We start from the raw sequence: 18,897 nt of genomic DNA on the forward strand, positions 1-18,897 counted from the left end.
AATAATAACAATAATAATAATAATAATAATAATAATAATAATAATAATAATTTTGTACAAGGTCCACAACAATATATCAATAGTAAAATGTGAGAATAAACGAATCCAAATGAGAGAGAGAGAGAGAGAGAGAGAGAGATAGAGAGAGAGACGAGAGTGGAGAGAGAGGATGGAGGATGAGAGAGAGAGAGAGAGAGAACAGAGCGAGCCCAAAACAAAAAAATAATACAATCCAAAATGAACAGCGACTAGACTACGCCCATTTGAACGGAACACAGGAGTTTATAAAAAACCCCCCCCCCCCCCCCCACCACCATCCCAATTAATCACTGAGGAGGAAATTGGAAGGTGAAGAGGCTAATTCGTGAGCCAATTTCCCCATTTCCTATTTTACACACTCGGTCGGTCGTGTAAGCGGCTCTTCCGGGCACGGCTGAAAAAAAAATGAAATAAAAGCCTATTTAATTCGCAGCTGGATATGTCTGATGTAGTGTGATAGAACTGTGATATATATGGGTGCGGAATGACAGATGTATTATTATGGATGTGTGTGTTGGGGGGGGGGGGGGGGGGCAGGATGGGGGGGGGGGAAAGGGGGGCGGGCCCGGTTGGCTAAGTTCCGAATTCACACCGAATAAAAATACAAAGTTTATATATATATATATATATACATATATATATATATATATATATATATATATATATATATATATATATATATATATATTATATGTATTATATGTATATATATATAATATACACATATATACATATACGTATACATATACACAACTTACATATGTATACATATATATATATATATTAATTATTATTATTATTATTGTTGTTGTTGTTGTTGTTGTTGTTGTTGTTGTTGTTGTTGTTGTTGTTGTTGTTGTTGTTATATAATATACATATATGTGTACGTATGTGTGCGTTCTTGTATAACAATATATTCGTAATTTTAAATTATGAGAGACAATTCTACCTTTACGCAAATGAAAAATAACGATTTAAATTAAGAGATTGGAAGTTTGTTTGGAGAAACGAGGAAGACCTCTAGGGCTTCTGAACAAAAGTTTATGACTATTTTAATATTCCGTTGCTTGCTTGCTTGCTTGGCTTTTCATTAATATCACGGCGAATAACCTATTCATTTCAGATCTCAACTTTTGATTGGCAACGCTAAAAAAAAAATCACGTAAACAATTTAAAGTTATTACGACTTTACAAAATAACAATCTAAAATTATTATGACTTCATAAAATAACTATCTATAACTATTACGACTTTATCAAACATAATTTAAAATCATTACGACTTCACAAAATAAAAATTTAAAATTATTACTTCACAAATTAAGTATTTAAAATCATACGACTTCATAAAATAACAATTTAAAATTATTACGACTTCATTAAATAAACTCAAATTACTGCTTAATAACAATTTAAAATTATGACGATTTCATAAAATAACAAATTAAAATTGTTACAACTTCATAAAATAACAAATTAAATTTATTACGACTTCATAAAATAATGTAAAATTATTAAGACTTCACAAAATAACAATGTAAAAAAAATCATTACAACTTTATAAAACAATCATTTAAAATTATTAAGACTTAACACAATAACAATTTAAAATTATTACGACTTCACAAAATAACAACCTTCGTCACCATGAAGAAAACAGATCAATACTTCATCCTGAGGCTATGTAAAAAAATTATTATTATTATTATTATTAGAGGAAGACCCTCTTTTAGATTTATCCCAATATGAATATTGGCCAGTACTAAGAAAAATAGAAAAGACAATATATACATAAGATGAATTCGCTGAATTCTGCAATTTTATTCAGCAGTATTAATATTATCATTATTATTATGATCATTATTCAACTACCACAAAGTTCTCTTATCAGCGACGTGGTATTGACGAAAAATAATAAAAGGCAAATCAAGCCTGTAATAAAGTCTTCTTTCGTACTGAAGGAAAGATATGTAAGTTTTAAAATTTGTTAAAATTTGTGATAGCAATAATACAACACACACACACACACCCACAACATATTTATATATGATATATATATATATATATATATATATATCATATATATATAGTATAGTATATATATATAATACATATATATATATACATATATACACATACATACACTATATATATATATAAATATTATATATATATATATATAATATATATACCATATATATATATATATAGTGTGTGTACTATGTATATACGCCCTCACAATAAATTTTACAATAGCATATCTTTCCTTCAGTGCGAAAGAAGACTTGATTGCCATTTATTACATACATCACACACACACACACACACACACACACACACACACACACACACACATATATATATATATATATATATATATATATATATATATATATATATATATATATAGTATATGTGTGTACTATGTATATACTGCCATCACAATAAATTTTACAATAGCATATCTTTCCTTCAGTGCGAAAGAAGACTTGATTGCCATTTATTACATACATACACACACACACACACACACACACACACATATATATATATATAATATATATATTATATATATATAATATACCACCAAAGCAACCGAGTAATACATCACCTAGTCCCAACATGTTAGCGTTCCATCCATCTACCGAACAACTATCTCTTCCCGCTAACCAATCGCTCCAATAGTGTGGTAGAAAAAAAAAAAAAAAAAAAAGCGATAGGTCTTCTTCCCAGGTCCCCAGGAGAGACCAGGGTCTACCTACAGACCTTGGAGAGACCATCCTGATATGACGGGGACCAGCTGTTTTAATGAAAACGTCATCTAACGCCGCAGTGTTGCGTCAGATCAAACGGTGGAGATGATTCATGAACGAAGTCATGATGTTTAGCTGACAAATTGCTGTTGTGAATGAAGCTCTCGATCAAAAACAGCTGTTTTTGATAAAAAGGAAAATGTTTACGAAGTTGACGTTTTGTTAAGTGTTTCGGATGTCGATTGTGTATTCTTATTTGTTTGATATTTTTTTCTTTTTTCTGAAATCGTGAATCCTCTCTTAGTACCTGTCAAAAAAAAGTTAATAATTCTTCATGAAAGTTACAAATAGCAGGAGCATATATCCATATCTACTATATGTATATATATATAATATATATATATATATATATATATATATATATATATCATATATATATATATATATATATATAGTGTTTATATAGTATATACACGTATTTAATATAGATATATGCTATACAATTACATATGTATATAATATCATACGAGGTGACATAATCTTTTTTTCTACTGCTTTTGTTAAACACTTATGAATGAAGTAAAGTGGACGTTTCAAGAGAGAGAGAGAGAGAGAGAGAGAGAGAGAGAGAGAGAGAGAGAGAGAGAGAGAGAGAGAGTCTGTGTGCTATAATTTTTCTCCTCTACTTTTAAAAACAGCTGAACAATAAAATGAACTGGATGCTCCATCAGAGAGAGAGAGAGAGAGAGAGAGAGAGAGAGAGAGAGAGAGAGAGAGAGAGAGATTAACGGCAGAGCACTGGCAGGTGGCTGGCAGCGTAAAAATAGAACATTAGTCAAAAAGACAATTTTCCGTGTGGCCCCTAAGTCACAAAACAGGGGTATACATACCCATGCCCTCGTGCGCTACGTTGGTGGGCATCCATGGGGGGTTGGGCAAGGGGAGAGAGAGAGAGAGAGAGAGAGAGAGAGAGAGAGAGAGAGAGAAGTTTTCCCCTTTACTTTTAAAAAATACTGAAGAATGAAATAAAATAGATGCTTCTATAAAGAGAGAGAGAGAGAGAGAGAGAGAGAGAGAGAGAGAGAGAGAGAGAGAGAGAGACTGCCCAAGTATACTGAAAACCAAACGAACAAATACGCAAAATAAAAAAAAAAATAAAAAAAATAAAACAATAACGTTCACAAAACACGAACGGAAACGAAACAAGAAGAAAAACACCACCGCGGTTTTTCGCGTGTCCAGGAGAATCCCTCCGGAACCTTCCTCCTCTGTTACGAAAGCGGTTTACTGTCAACTCTTAATGTCTGCTGAACAGGGCCGCGCGGCCAGTAAGCCTAAATATTAAACCTCCTCTTAGTCGTGAAAACTGAACATCGTCAGGCGATAAAGATATACGCGAGTCCATTTTGGCTTGATTGAGTCTGCTATGCGAGTTATCAAACATTTTCGATGCGGGCAAATGCGGGGGATATTTTACTGAGAGAGAGAAGAGAGAGAGAGAGAGAGAGAGAGAGAGAGAGACCTTACCTTACAGACCTTACATCTTCTTCGGGTTGCCCCAGGTCCCTCAGAGTGAGGCACCTCTAATGTCTACCAGAGAGTTGCTAGTACATCTTCCGGTATAATTTGCATCTTCCAATATTGGATGGTCTGGGATGCAGCTTAGATATTTGTCGAGCTTATTCTTAAACACATCTACGCTCACTCCTGATATATTCCTCAGATGAGCTGGCAACGCATTGAATAGACGCTGCATTATCGATGCTGGTGCGTAGTGGATTTATGTCCTGTGTGCTTTCCTTACTTTGCCTGGTATAGTTTTGGGCACTATTAATCTACCTTTGCTTGCTCTTTCTGATATTTTTAGCTCCATGATGTTTTCGGCTATTCCTTCTATCCGTTTCCATGCCTGAATTATCGTGTAGCGTTCTCTTCTCCTTTCTAGACTATATAATTTTAAGGATTGTAGTCTTCCCCAGTAGTCAATGTCCTTAACTTCTTCTATTCTAGCTTTAAAGGACCTTTGTACACTCTCTATTTGTGCAATATCCTTTTGATAGTGTGGGTACCATATCGTATTGCAATATTCAAGTGGACTACGAACATATGTTTTATAAAGCATAATCATGTGTTCAGCTTTTCTTGTTTTGAAGTGCCGTAACAACATTCCCATTTTTGCTTTACATTTTGCCAATAGAATTGCTATTTGATCATTGCATAACATGTTCCTATTCATCATCACACCAAGGTCTTTAACTGCTTCCTTATTTGTGATTGTCTCATTATTAGGTCCCCTATATGCATATATCTTTTCTTCTGTCTCCATAATTTATTGATTCAAATTTATCAGAGTTAAATACCATCCTATTTACCTCTGCCCAATCATATACTTTGTTAAGGTATCTTTGTAGCGCGTTCCTATCTTCATCACAGGTAATTTCTCTACTTATTCTTGTGTCATCGGCGAAACTACTCACTACCAAGTCCTTAACATTACTGTCTATGTCTGCAATCATAATAACAAACAGTAATGCAGCTAACACCGTACCTTGTGGCACACCGGATATTACCTTAGCTTCATCCGATTTCTAATCGTTTGCAATAACTATGTTTTCTGTTGTGTAAAAATTCTTTTAACCATCTTCCTACTTTATCCACTATATTTAAGTTTTCTAATTTTCTTCGCTAATATATTATGGTCTACCTTGTTAAAAGCTTTTGCAAAGTCTAGATAAACCACATCTGTTTCATTTCCGCTTTTCATATCTTTGTATATGTTCTCATGGTGGACTAACAGTTGGGTTTGTGTACTTTTTCCGGGTACGAAACCATGTTGTCCAAATATTAAACAGATTATTTTTTATTAAATGTTTCATAATATTTTTCTTCATTACCCTTTCATACACTTTCATAATATGTGATGTTAGACTCACAGGCCTATAATTACTTGCTTCTAGTCTTGATCCACTTTTGAAAGTAGGGGTAATATATGCAAATTTGTGCTCAACATAAATCTTGCCTGTATCTACACTTTGTCTTAATAATATTGCAAGTGGGTTTGCGATAGAATCAACTACTTTCTTTGACAAAATAGCAGTGACACCATCAGGCCCTGCTGCAGCTCCACTTTTAATTTCATTAATAGCCTGCACAATATCAGCTTCATTAATATCTATGTCTGCTAGATATTAAAAACAGCTTATTTACAAGAGAGAGAGAGAGGGAGAGATACTGTCGGCATTGAAAACAAAGCTAATTTTAAAGAGAGAGAGAGAGAGAGAGAGAGAGAGAGAGAGAGAGAGAGAGAGAGAGAGAGAGAGAGAGAGAGCACAAAAAAACCATGTTTCACAATCCCTCCGAGGTGTTAAACCTTCAATGTCGAACAACATTAACCTTTTTTCTTTCTTTAATTCATCCGTCAAATATATGACCCCGGTGGGGTTAACAGTCCGGCTGGTTACAAATTATCGGGACGACCGAATTAAAACGATTGCCATTATTAGGGACACTCCGCCCCTTTCATTAAGTGTGGCAGATCGAGGGCAACAGCTTAGTCAGCGAGGAGAGAGAGAGAGAGAGAGAGAGTCAACTAACTAGGAAAGCCGATCACCTCATTTCAACAAAAACAGTAACTGTCAGCAATTACTTCGTTTAAAACTGAATGGTAGATTGGCTGGTCATCTATAAATACAATTTACGTTTAAAATTCTTCAAAATTTAAGCAAATTCTTCATACAAACCAATATATATAATTAAACAAACGAAATTGTGTAAACACAAAGTAATCCAATTGACATGCGTCGAAAATAAAACAGAAAAGGTATATACTTCCTATAATAAACAAAGCTACACTACTACCTAAAATACAAACGAACTTTTCATAAAACCGCCTAATAAAAGCATGGCAAAAACAACGAAATACAAAGCAATACCAATAACTCAAAAACGACCCCAACAAAAACCTGAAACAAAAAACAAATGACATCTGCGATCATTACCTCAATAAAGGCCTATAATTACCTTAATAAAGACATCGAAAAAAGGAAAAAAAAGAGAAACAGCACAAGATTTCATCACGGCATCTGGCGGAGCTCTGAGCGCCAGGCGTCAGAGCAAGACGAACAGGGAGGGCTCGAGTTCACCCCCTTGCGGGATACAGTGTTTATTGAAATAATTACCATATTTAACGCCAGAGGGACGCCGGAATGACACTAATAACGTATACTCAGGAGGTTTTCTCTCTTCGCCAGCATCATTTCACACAACCCCCCCCCCCCACCCCCTCCCCCAACCCCTCCACATTATCCCACCCCCCCTCTCCCCGATGACCGACGCCAAATGTTTGTGGGGACCTTTTGTGGACTGAAGAGGTGTGTCTCTTTCTTAATTGAGATTCTTATTATTAGGGGCTCTCTACGGTACCGAAAGGTGTAAGAGGGAAGGAGGGTGAATTTGGGCAGCAAGGCTTGGGTAGGCTATGGGCAGGGCATGGGCAAGAAGGGGCAGGGCATGGGGCATGACTTGGGTAAGGTAAGGCTAGGACATGGGCAGGACTTGGGTAAGGTAAGGCCAGGACATGGACAGGTTATGGGCAGTGTGTGGGCATGGTATAGGCAGGTATGGGGACGGTGTTGGTAGGGCATCGGTAGGTATGGGCAAGCCATTGGCAGAGTATGGGACGGGTCCGGACAGAGTTTGATCGAAAATGAGCTGAGAAATTAGACAAAATAGCTTGAGATGTTGGTCGAAAGAGAACGTGATAAAAGTCAAGATACAAAAGCTTGAAATGTTGGTCGAAAAACCCCTTGAGAATTGGACGAAAAAGGTTCAAAAGTTGGTCGAAAGAAAGCATGATAAGTCAGCAGAAAAAGTTTAAAATGTTGATCGAAAGAAAGCATGAGAAGTTCGAAAAAACAAAGCTTGAAATGTTGGTCGAAAAAGACCATGAGAAATGAGACAAAGAGCCTGAAATGTTGGTCGAAAGAAAACTTGAGAAATTAGAAATAAAAAAAGCTTGAAAATTTGGCCGAAAAAGCGCTAGGGAAGTTATTAAAAAAAAAAAAAAAAAGGCTCGATTATGGGACGAAAAAGCACTTAATAAAATGGGGCGAAAAAGCCAGAGATATTGTTCAAAAAGATGCAGTAATTATACACCAAACAAAGCAGCTCTTAGGCCACCGAAAATCTCGGATCTAGGTCACAGACCTTTAAATGTCAAACAGTGAACTTGTAATTAAGGAATTACAGTTATAATTTCGCAATGTAAGGATTCTGCAACGCAACACTGGACTGTGAAAGACGCGATGTCATGACTGTAACGAAGCAATTCTCTTTGCATTTTATAACTTACTTACATTTATACCTATTTACCTATTATTTATTATCCATTTATACATTTCTTTTCTAATAATTGATCACTTCTTTCTGTATTTCCTGTCGCCTTCTGTCAATTCTCTCATTCGAACATGATATTCTTTGGAAGCTTGAATTTCAAGTCAATGAAACCTGTGGGTTTGTTCTATACGAATAGGGTTCTTCTGAATTAATAATTATAATAATAATAATAATAATAATAATAATAATAATAATAATAATAATAATAAAATAATAATGATAATAAAATAATAATAATAATAATAATAATAATAATAATAATAATAATAATAATAATAATAATAATTAATTAATGGAAAAGATAGTTTTCATAAAATGTCATTTATATCGGCTTAGATGTTTTTAAACATAAAAAAAAAACAATCAAACAGACAGACGAAGGTATTAAGATGTTACCAACATTGACAGATGCTACTGATGATGATGATGATAACAATATAAAAAATCAATTCTAAAGAAAAATCAAAATTCAACATCAAAATCCAATTCTAAAGAAAAATCAAAATTCAACATCAAAATCCAATTCTAAAGAAAAATCAAAATTCAACATCAAAAATCAATTCTAAAGAAAAAATCAAAATTCAACAAGTAAAAAAATGCCCATAATAAAATTCGGGGCAATCGAGTTTTCTGTACATCATATAATGCGTGTATGAAACTCTCAGCCGACTGTGGTGCCCTGTGTTGACGCTGTTTCAGACGCTCGATCACAGCTATCTTTAACCTTAAATAAAATAAAAGCGACTGAGGCTAGAGGGCTGCAATTTGATATATTTGATGACTGGATGGTGGACGATGGACATACCAATTTGCAGCCCTCTAGCCCCTGTAGTTTTTAAGACCTGAAGGCGGACAGGAAAAGTGAGGACAGACGGACAAATACATATCTGAATAATTGTCTCTGACGGAAAATTATAAACAATTGTCTCTGACGGAAAATTATAAACAATTGTCTCTGACGGAAAATTATAAACAATTGTCTCTGACGGAAAATTATAAACAATTGTCTCTGACGGAAAATTATAAACAATTGTCTCTGATGGAAAATTATAAACAATTGTCTCTGACGGAAAATTATAAACAATTGTCTCTGACGGAAAATTATAAACAATTGTCTCTGACGGAAAATTATAAACAATTGTCTCTGACGGAAAATTATAAACAATTGTCTCTGACGGAAAAATTATAAACAATTGTCTCTGACGGAAAATTATAAACAATTGTCTCTGACGGAAAATTATAAACAATTGTCTCTGACGGAAAATTATAAACGGCGAAAATGGGAAAAAAAAATAATAAAAAACATATAACAGGACAAGATGGCCACCCGACCTCGATAACACAAAACGGAACTCTGCAGAACGCTTCAGACAGAATCCTTTTTCCTCCCCTAAAATTAAATAGCCTTGAAATGCAATGTAATAACCACATAGTTGACCGTAATGTCCCTTTCCGCGGGTCTTACCAATGGCATATAAGCCAGCTGCAGAACAACCTTCAAGCGACTTATATATACCAACCTACACCCGCAGCCAACGCCAGGGTAAACCTCTAGTCTAAACTGTTATGAGTGAATGTGGAGTCTGGTCTGTCTCTCTCTCTCTCTCTCTCTCTCTCTCTCTCTCTCTCTCTCTCTCTCTCAGACACACACACACTCAAACTATCTTGAAAATACATGAGGACGAGCAAGTTACGTGTCATCAATAAATTAATTAATTGCAAATCAGTTCGCGCAATATTATCTTACAAGGAAACTCTCTCTCTCTCTCTCTCTCTCTAACTATTTGAAGAAAAACGAGCCAAGAATCCTAAGAAATAAATTTTAAAAATCTGATTGTGCACTCATTTTCTCTCTCTCTCTCTCTCTCTCTCTCTCTCTCTCTCTCTCTCTCTCTCTCTCTCTCTCTCTCTCCCTAGAATAGATAATGACACCCCTAGAATAGATAATGAAGATAATGATATAGAAGTAAGGGATGATATAGAAGTAAGGGATGAAAATAGTGAATATTTAGCTGACATAGATATTAATGAAGCTGATATTGTGCAGGCTATTAATGAAATTAAAAATGGAGCTGCTGCAGGGCCTGATGGAATTCCTGCTATTTTGTTAAAGAAAGTAGTTCATTCTATCGCAAAGCCACTTGCAATATTATTAAGACAAAGTGTAGATACAGGCAAGATTTATGATGAGCATAAATTAGCATATATTACCCCTACTTTCAAAAGTGGATCAAGACTAGAGGCAAGTAATTATAGGCCTGTGAGTCTAACATCACATATTATGAAAGTGTATGAAAGGGTAATGAAGAAAAATATTATGAAACATTTAATAAAAAATAATTTGTTTAATAAAGGACAACATGGTTTCGTACCCGGAAAAAGTACACAAACCCAACTGTTAGTCCACCGTGAGAACATATTCAAAAATATGAAAAGCGGAAATGAAACAGATGTGGTTTATTTAGACTTTGCAAAAGCTTTTGATAAAGTAGACCATAATATATTAGCGAAGAAAATTAGAAAACACAATATCGTGGATAAAGTAGGAAGATGGTTAAAAGAATTTTTACACAACAGAAAACAGATAGTTATTGCAAACGACGAGAAATCGGATGAAGTCAAGGTAATATCCGGTGTGCCGCAAGGTACGGTGTTAGCTGCAATACTGTTTGTTATTATGATTGAAGAAACAATAGACAATAATGTGAAGGATTCGGTAGTGAGTAGTTTCGCAGATGACACAAGAATAAGTAGAGAAATTACTTGTGATGAAGATAGGAACGCTCTACAAAGAGACCTTAACAAAGTATATGATTGGGCAGAGGTAAATAGGATGGTATTTAACTCTGATAAATTTGAATTAATAAATTATGGAGACAGAGAAAGAAAGCTATATGCATATAAGGGACCTAATAATGAGACCATCACAAATAAGGAAGCAGTTAAAGACCTTGGTGTGATGATGAATAGGAACATGTTATGCAATGATCAAATAGCAACTCTGTTGGCAAAATGTAAAGCAAAAATGGGAATGTTGTTACGGCACTTCAAAACAAGAAAAGCTGAACACATGATTATGCTTTATAAAACATATGTTCGTAGTCCACTTGAATATTGCAATATGATATGGTACCCACACTATCAAAAGGATATTGCACAAATAGAGAGTGTACAAAGGTCCTTTACAGCTAGAATAGAAGAAGTTAAGGACCTAGACTACTGGGAAAGACTACAATTCTTAAAATTATATAGTCTAGAAAGGAGAAGAGAACGCTACATGATAATTCAGGCATGGAAACAGATAGAAGGAATAGCAGAAAATATCATGGAACTAAAAATATCAGAAAGAGCAAGCAGAGGTAGATTAATAGTGCCCAAAACTATACCAGGAAAAATAAGGAAAGCACACAGGACATTAATCCACTACGCACCAGCATCGATAATGCAGCGTCTATTCAATGCGTTGCCAGCTCATCTGAGGAATATATCAGGAGTGAGCGTAGATGTGTTTAAGAATAAGCTCGACAAATATCTAAACTGCATCCCAGACCATCCAAGATTGGAAGATGCAAAATATACCGGAAGATGTACTAGCAACTCTCTGGTAGACATTAGAGGTGCCTCACACTGAGGGACCTGGGGCAACCCGAACAAGATGTAAGGTCTGTAAGGTCTCTCTCTCTCTCTCTCTCTCTAACTATTTGAAGAAAAACGAGCCAAGAATCCTAAGAAATAAATTTTAAAAATCTGATTGTGCATCATTTTCCTCGAGAGATTCATTCTCTCTCTCTCTCTCTCTCTCTCTCTCTCTCTCTCTCTCTCTTCTTGAAACTTATATAAAGAGACTTTACTTTAATAATGTATAAGGAAATTAGAGATGACCAATGTAAACGCAATGACTTACAAAACTGCATTTAAAAAAAAACTCTCTATGAAAGACTTATGCATATGTGTGTACACTACTAAACAAGGCGTGATCCTACCTCCAGCTTACTCGAGACACGTGCAGGAATTTTTCCCCATAAGCTGTAAACATTATGGGCCTAACTTGAAGTTAAATAAAACGTTCTAAAATCTACGGTCAAATAGATCCTAGTTTAACCAACGAAAATTGGTTTACATTTTCATTCTGATAAATGAATCATAAATATCCTATCCTAAAATTCTCGTATCTTCAACTCAACGCGAATCACCTTTTCCAGACCTTTTCAGGCTCTTCCATAGACCTTTCCTACCCCTACCCCAACAAGAAGATGAACTACATCAAAAAAGTAGTCTGTAGGCTTACTCCCCGAGTAGGCGGAAATACAGAGGAAGGGATAAAATAATCAGACTTGTGACGTAGAAGAGAGAAAAAAATGCATCATGGCTGATTTGTGTCATTTTGAGTGAGGTTGAAAGTCAAGTGAAGAGCTATATTATATAACATTATCAATATTACTTCCATACAGAAGATAAATTTTCGAGAGGGATAAACAGTCTTCATATATATATATATATATATATATATATATATATATATATATATATATATATATATATATTAATATTTACCTACCCATCAATCTACTCCTAAAGTGTAATTAACCACGAATCTAAGTTATCTCATAATTATTTAATAGTGAGTGCACAACCGTGTAGTACTATGGAAAACACACGCGCACACGTACAACATATACACTTTAAATCATACATGTATATATATATATATATATATATATATATATATATATAGATATATATAATGCGTACGTATAAGCGCGACACACTCATAACTATATTAGTTCATTTGACGCGGCTAAATACCTCTAGGGAGTCCCGGATTTCCTTTGCCAGAGCCTTCAACAACTAAGCTTTGACTGCATTGCTTCAGAGAGGGAGGGAGGGAGGGAGGGAAAGAGGGAGGGAGGGAGGAGGAGGGAGAGTGAAATTCCGGCCTGCCTAATACACAGAACTCAAGACGGGGTGGAGGGGGGGGGGGGGGTGTGATGGTGGCGGGGAGTTCGTCCATGGAGCAGGGGGGGTGATGGAGAGGGGATACTGCTTAAGCCACCCTCAGCTCTACAGAGAGAGAGAGAGAGGAGAGAGAGAGAGATTCCCGGTTTTGAAGTGTCTGTCGCTAGACTCAACTTGTTCGCTTGTCACTGATCTGGACTTGCATGCATGCATGCATGCATATATATATATATATATATATATATATATATATATATATATATATATATATATATATATATATATATATATATATATATATATATATATATATATCATACTTAAGCTTTTCTACTTCAGAGTCAACTAGACTCTTGTAAAATGATATCCAACTGAGCCACTCAGGTAGACAAATATATAGTTAAAAGAAACAGTGATCACTTTGGATTTATATTGCCAGCAAACGTTGTATACACATATTATGCTTATCTTGAATCAAATCGTTATTGCTTTCGTCAAGTTATCTTTCCAGGTGAATTTCCACTGCGTAGCTCAAACCACGGTCTAGACCGTGGCTCAAACTACGTAAGAAATGCTCTACCGACTGCACGTAAATAAACACATAAATATATATACTATATATATAAAATGAAAGTTCTGATATCAATAAACACAGACCTTATTTACACTCGCAAATATTAAACCACTAATACCCCTTAACATCGAATTAACTTTACCTCGGGAACGCCTCGCAACCAAAGGGGATTACTTATCATAAGTGCATCTGTTGGCCGGGATCTGAACCCATGCCTTTTGCGAGTACATTGCAGACGGATAATAAACACACACACACATACATATAATGTGTGTATACTTTGCATTTATTTATTTCATACACACATATATATATATATATATATATATATATATATATATATATATATATATATATGTATACACACACACACACACACACACACACACATATATATATATATATATATATATATATATATATATATATATATGCATATATTTATGTATGACGGTATTTATTAAGTTATTCCATGAAACATATCACAAGTTTCCTTATATTCCAAAACATTTGGAAATGATAGCAACATCAGGTTGGCGATAAAATTCATTAATTAACTTATATTTATTTACCATCATCATACCTCATGGTTACTACATCCTCCCTATTCCCCACCCCCTCCCCCATAAAACTAGAAGGTACTGTGTAGACCATCTTGTTAGATACAAATGTGAAATAATTAGGACCCTAAGCGACAATATCGTCTACAGTTATGGCATTAAATTACAAACATAGAAAACGCATGTCTTATTTACGAGGGTAAGCTTCGGTAAATTGGATAATTCAACCTTTAGGGGTAACTAAGTTAAATTTAAATCTAGCGACTTTTTTGCCATGAAAGCCTCAAAAAAGATAGTTAAATCGTCATAATTTACGGAAGAAAGTCAAAGCAACATACTGCAAAGAAAGTTAACACTGAAAACAGTGATATACTTGAACTGTGTCGAAATCATGACCAAGAAGACGTGTGATAATTAGTAGCAAAACGAAATACGTTCAGTACTAAAATGAGATCAAAAACCGAAAACGATCAATAGCCTGATAAAACTAGAAATGATGATCAGTAGCCTGATAGATTAAAAATAATGATCTGTAGCCTAATAAATTCATGATGAAGATCCGCAGCCTGATTAAATAAAAATTATCAGTAGCCTGATAAACTACAAATAACGATCAGTAGCCACAAACAAAGATGATGAGTAGCCATATAAACTAAAAAATAATCACCTGACAACCTTGAATTAAGGTCGTATTTTAAATATGATCAGTTGCCAAAAAAAAGTCGTATTCTAAATATGAACAATAGCCTAACAAAGGTCGTATTCTAAACATGATCAGTTACTTAACAAAGGTCGTATTCTAAACATCATCAGTAGCCTAGCAAAGGTCGTATTTATCAAATGATCAGTAGCTTAATAAACTGTTAACGATGTTCAAAAACTGATTATTGTCAGCAATAAACAGACTATGAGACCAAAAGGGCATCAATAAAAGCGAAAAACAATATCAAACACAAGGTGATAGTACACTTCAGTAATGGAGAGGAACAAATAAATTATTCGGGTACTCACCGTCGTCGGTGTAGCCGTCTACGTAGGCCCATCTCATAACCCTGAAATAAGGAAAGGCTTAGTTAAGTTAATAGGCAATAAAAGCAAATCTATTTACCTTTTACTTATAAGAGTAAAGCTGACAAGATAAGTACCAGTATAGCACGAATTACGAAGCAAAAGAATTATAAAATAGAATTAGCTTAAGCAATATAGTGGATATAATATATATATAATATATATATATATATATATATAATATATATATATATTGTATATATATATATATATATATATATGTATATATATATATATATAATATATATATATGATATATGTATTATTATATAAAATAAAAATATAAAAACATTATTATATAAAATAAGGATATTAACATACTACCCTAACACATCAAGATATTAATGTTTCCCCAATGTGCACAGAAACTTAAATAGTCCTATTCAATTTCAACCCGAATTCCACAAAGTCTGAGTCCAAATTTAACACATTTCATCGCAAAATGTACATTTCTTCACATAGGCCTACTGTATTCAAGCGCAAAACCTTAAAATTTCCCATAGGTCTACTGTTTTCAATTGCCAAAGCGTAACATTTCACCACAGGCTTAATGTGTTCAAGTGCAAAAACTTAAAATTTCGCCAAAGGCCTACAATACTTAAGTACAAAATTTTCACCACAGGCCTACTGTATTCAAGGGCAAAAACTTAAAATTTCGCCATAGGCCTACATACTTAAGTACAAAAACCTTCAAAATTTCACCACAGGCCTACTGTATTCAAGGGCAAAAACTTAAAATTTCGCCCTAGGCCTACATAACTAAGTACAAAAGCCTTCAAAATTTCCCCACAGGCCTACTGTATTCAAGTACAAAAACTTAAAATTTCGCCACAGGCCTACAATACTTAAGTACAAAAGCCTTCAAAATTTCACCACAGGCCTACTGTATTCAAGTACAAAAACTTAAAATTTCGCCAAGGCCCTACTATACTTAAGTGCAAAAGCCTTCAAAATTTCGCAAAACAAATCACAAAATGATCCTAAAACCCTCGAGAAATTAATGTTCCGATGACGTGGACCAGCATCCACGTAGGCCTACGCAAACTCCTCTCGATTGTGGGCCTATTAATTTGGAAAGGGTATCATAACTAGCACGTACTTATCGCCTCAACACGTGAGAACGCGCAGATGTTCATCACCAGGTGTTAATCCACGTACATTAATAAAAACACGTGCTTTTTTCCTCTATTTTTATTTTGACTCAATGTGTGTGTGTGTGTGTGTGTGTGTGTGTGTGTGTGTGTGTGTGTGTGTGTGTGTGTGTGTGTGTGTGTGTGTACACCAAGAGGTTTTTAGAAATTAAGCGTTCACACACAAAAAGGAATACTTGTAGGTGTTAGTATTTATCCACATTTCTTGTTTAATTTTCATTAAATATTTTACCCTATAATATCAAAAGCGCACATTTTCCCTTCATCAATTACTTACTGAAAGGTGTTTACGTCATATTCTTTATTAGCGCTGTTTTTGGGATAAAGATTATGCAGTTAGTAAGTAAAATACTTTTCACTACATCTTAAGAATATCGTTACAAACTAATGTTTCCATACATTAAAAAGATTCATTTAATTGGTAAAATATTTTGGCTCCGTGATCAAAGTAAAATGAGATCATTTACACCTTTAATTTATCTTCTGCAGGTGCATGACTTCCCTGGGCAACCTAGGTCCTTTGTACCACCCGGCTTTCTGTGGCATTTGCACGTACAAGCCCACGTCGACGCCCCAGTCAATCCCCAACAGGGCAGGAGGCACGTCCTCTCCTCCGTCACTCCTGAGCGGTTCTGCGGCTTCTTCCCCACCGTCGTCACTGCTGAGCGTCCCGCTGCCTTCCCAGCCCGGCATTCCCATTGGTCCGAGCGGAGCGTCCGGTCTCCCGATTGGTCCGAGCGGAGCGTCCAGTCTCCCGATTAGCCAGACCAGCATCAGCCAGGCAGTGAGCCTCGCTCTCGGCCAGACGCAGCATGCGACTGCCAGCAGCCTCTCGTTAGTACCACCACCGCCTTCCAGCAACTTGTCGGTGGCACCTCATCACATCCCTCCGTCGTTTCTCAGCTCTTCTGTGACGACTCCTTCGCCGCCTGCTGTCGCCACCACAGTCGCATCAGCAGCAACCGCGACCATCAAGAAGCCGGTTCCTCTGCCAGCCACCACAGCGAGCCTAGTCGCTCTGCGAGCACAGGCTTATTGAGAGGAGGAAGATACGAGCTGGTACAAAAGTCGTCCTGGAGAGTCATCTTGGTATTTCATGAATTCCTTAGTCTGACAATAACGTTATGTCATATTACTGTCATTTCAATTCATACAAAGTTCTCGCCAGTCCTTTTCAAATCGAAGCTTTACTTACTTGTAAAAATGGGCAAAAAATGTGTAAAAAATGGAAAAAAATTATAAACCAAATAATTAAACCAAATACCTTTCGTCAGCTGCGCAGGTGTGCACGGCCAAAGGGAAATGAAGAAGTCATGTGTAAATTACTTTACCAAATAAGTTATTCTCAAGAATTTTGTAAACTATATTTATGCTGTCCAGACGTCAGCTCCTTAGGGCTGCTGACAACAATTAAGTTAAGGTTCCTGTAGTGAGTTATTTTCGAAGTCCCAAGACACCAAAGATTGTATACATATCACGAAGATTGAATATTTACTCTATGCACCCATTTAGTTTAGTAGAATAGACAATGAATTAGGAACACTTCCGTAGTCAGTGATACAATTTTGGATATCCTAATTATGTGGTTCTGAAATTTTAAAAATAAATAATTTATAAAGGAAGGCTGTGTTCAATGAATACCCTCTAAGAGAACTGAATTAAATTGAATATATAGAATTTAGGCCAAACGCCAAGCACTGGGACCTATAAGGTCATTCAGCGCTGAAAAAGAAATAGACAATAAAAAAGTTTGAAAGGTGTAACAGGAGGAAGAAAGAGAATATGAATGGAGGTACAGTAAAAGCACTGAAAGGGGTTGCAGCTAGGGGCCGAATGCACGTTGCAAAGAACCTTAAGTAATGCTTACAGTGTACCGCACGTGGTGCACTGAGGTGCCCCCAAACGGGGCCTCACAGAGAGAAAAAAACACCTCTAATAATATTATTCCAATTCCGTTGTACCTTGCAGTGTTATGCTATAGGAAGTTCCTCATTGGATGAGTGGGTTACGTACTCTCCTATCAATCTGGAAGCCCGAGTTCGCTCCCCACTACCGCTACTGCGGAACCAGAGGAATTTATTTCTGGTGATTAGATATTCATTTCTCGACATAATGTGATTAGGATCGCACAATAAGCTGTAGGCCCCCATTGCTAAGTAACCAGTTGGTTCCTGGCCACATAAATAACAATCTAATCGTTCAGCCCAGCCCTAGGAGAGCTGTTAATCAGCTCAGCTAAGTAACCAGTTGGTTCCTGGCCACGTAAATAACAATCTAATCGTTCAGCCCAGCCCTAGGAGAGCTGTTAATCAGCTCAGCTAAGTAACCAGTTGGTTCCTGGCCACGTAAATAACAATCTAATCGTTCAGCCCAGCCCTAGGAGAGCTGTTAATCAGCTCAGCT

The 18,897-nt window shown here is 35.7% G+C and overlaps 2 protein-coding genes across 2 annotated transcripts in view; one reads left to right on the forward strand and one right to left on the reverse strand.

Annotated features, from left to right (window-relative positions):
- The window catches only part of LOC135209550 (homeobox protein MSX-1-like), a 59,854-nt gene extending 41,838 nt beyond the window's left edge, over positions 1-18,016 (forward strand). The window contains exon 5 of the mRNA XM_064242207.1: positions 16,984-18,016. Within this exon, the coding sequence (XP_064098277.1) occupies positions 16,984-17,533 (550 nt within the window). The 3' untranslated portion in view covers positions 17,534-18,016. The remainder of the gene's footprint in view (positions 1-16,983) is intronic.
- LOC135209548 (tetratricopeptide repeat protein 7B-like) overlaps positions 1-18,897 on the reverse strand; it is a 482,937-nt gene that overhangs the window by 441,631 nt on the left and 22,409 nt on the right. Inside the window, exon 2 of the mRNA XM_064242205.1 lies at positions 15,287-15,327. Coding sequence (XP_064098275.1) covers positions 15,287-15,323 — 37 coding nt within the window. The 5' untranslated portion in view covers positions 15,324-15,327. The remainder of the gene's footprint in view (positions 1-15,286; positions 15,328-18,897) is intronic.

Source organism: Macrobrachium nipponense, chromosome 38 (genome assembly GCF_015104395.2).
Source record: "Macrobrachium nipponense isolate FS-2020 chromosome 38, ASM1510439v2, whole genome shotgun sequence".
Lineage (NCBI taxonomy): Eukaryota > Metazoa > Arthropoda > Malacostraca > Decapoda > Palaemonidae > Macrobrachium > Macrobrachium nipponense.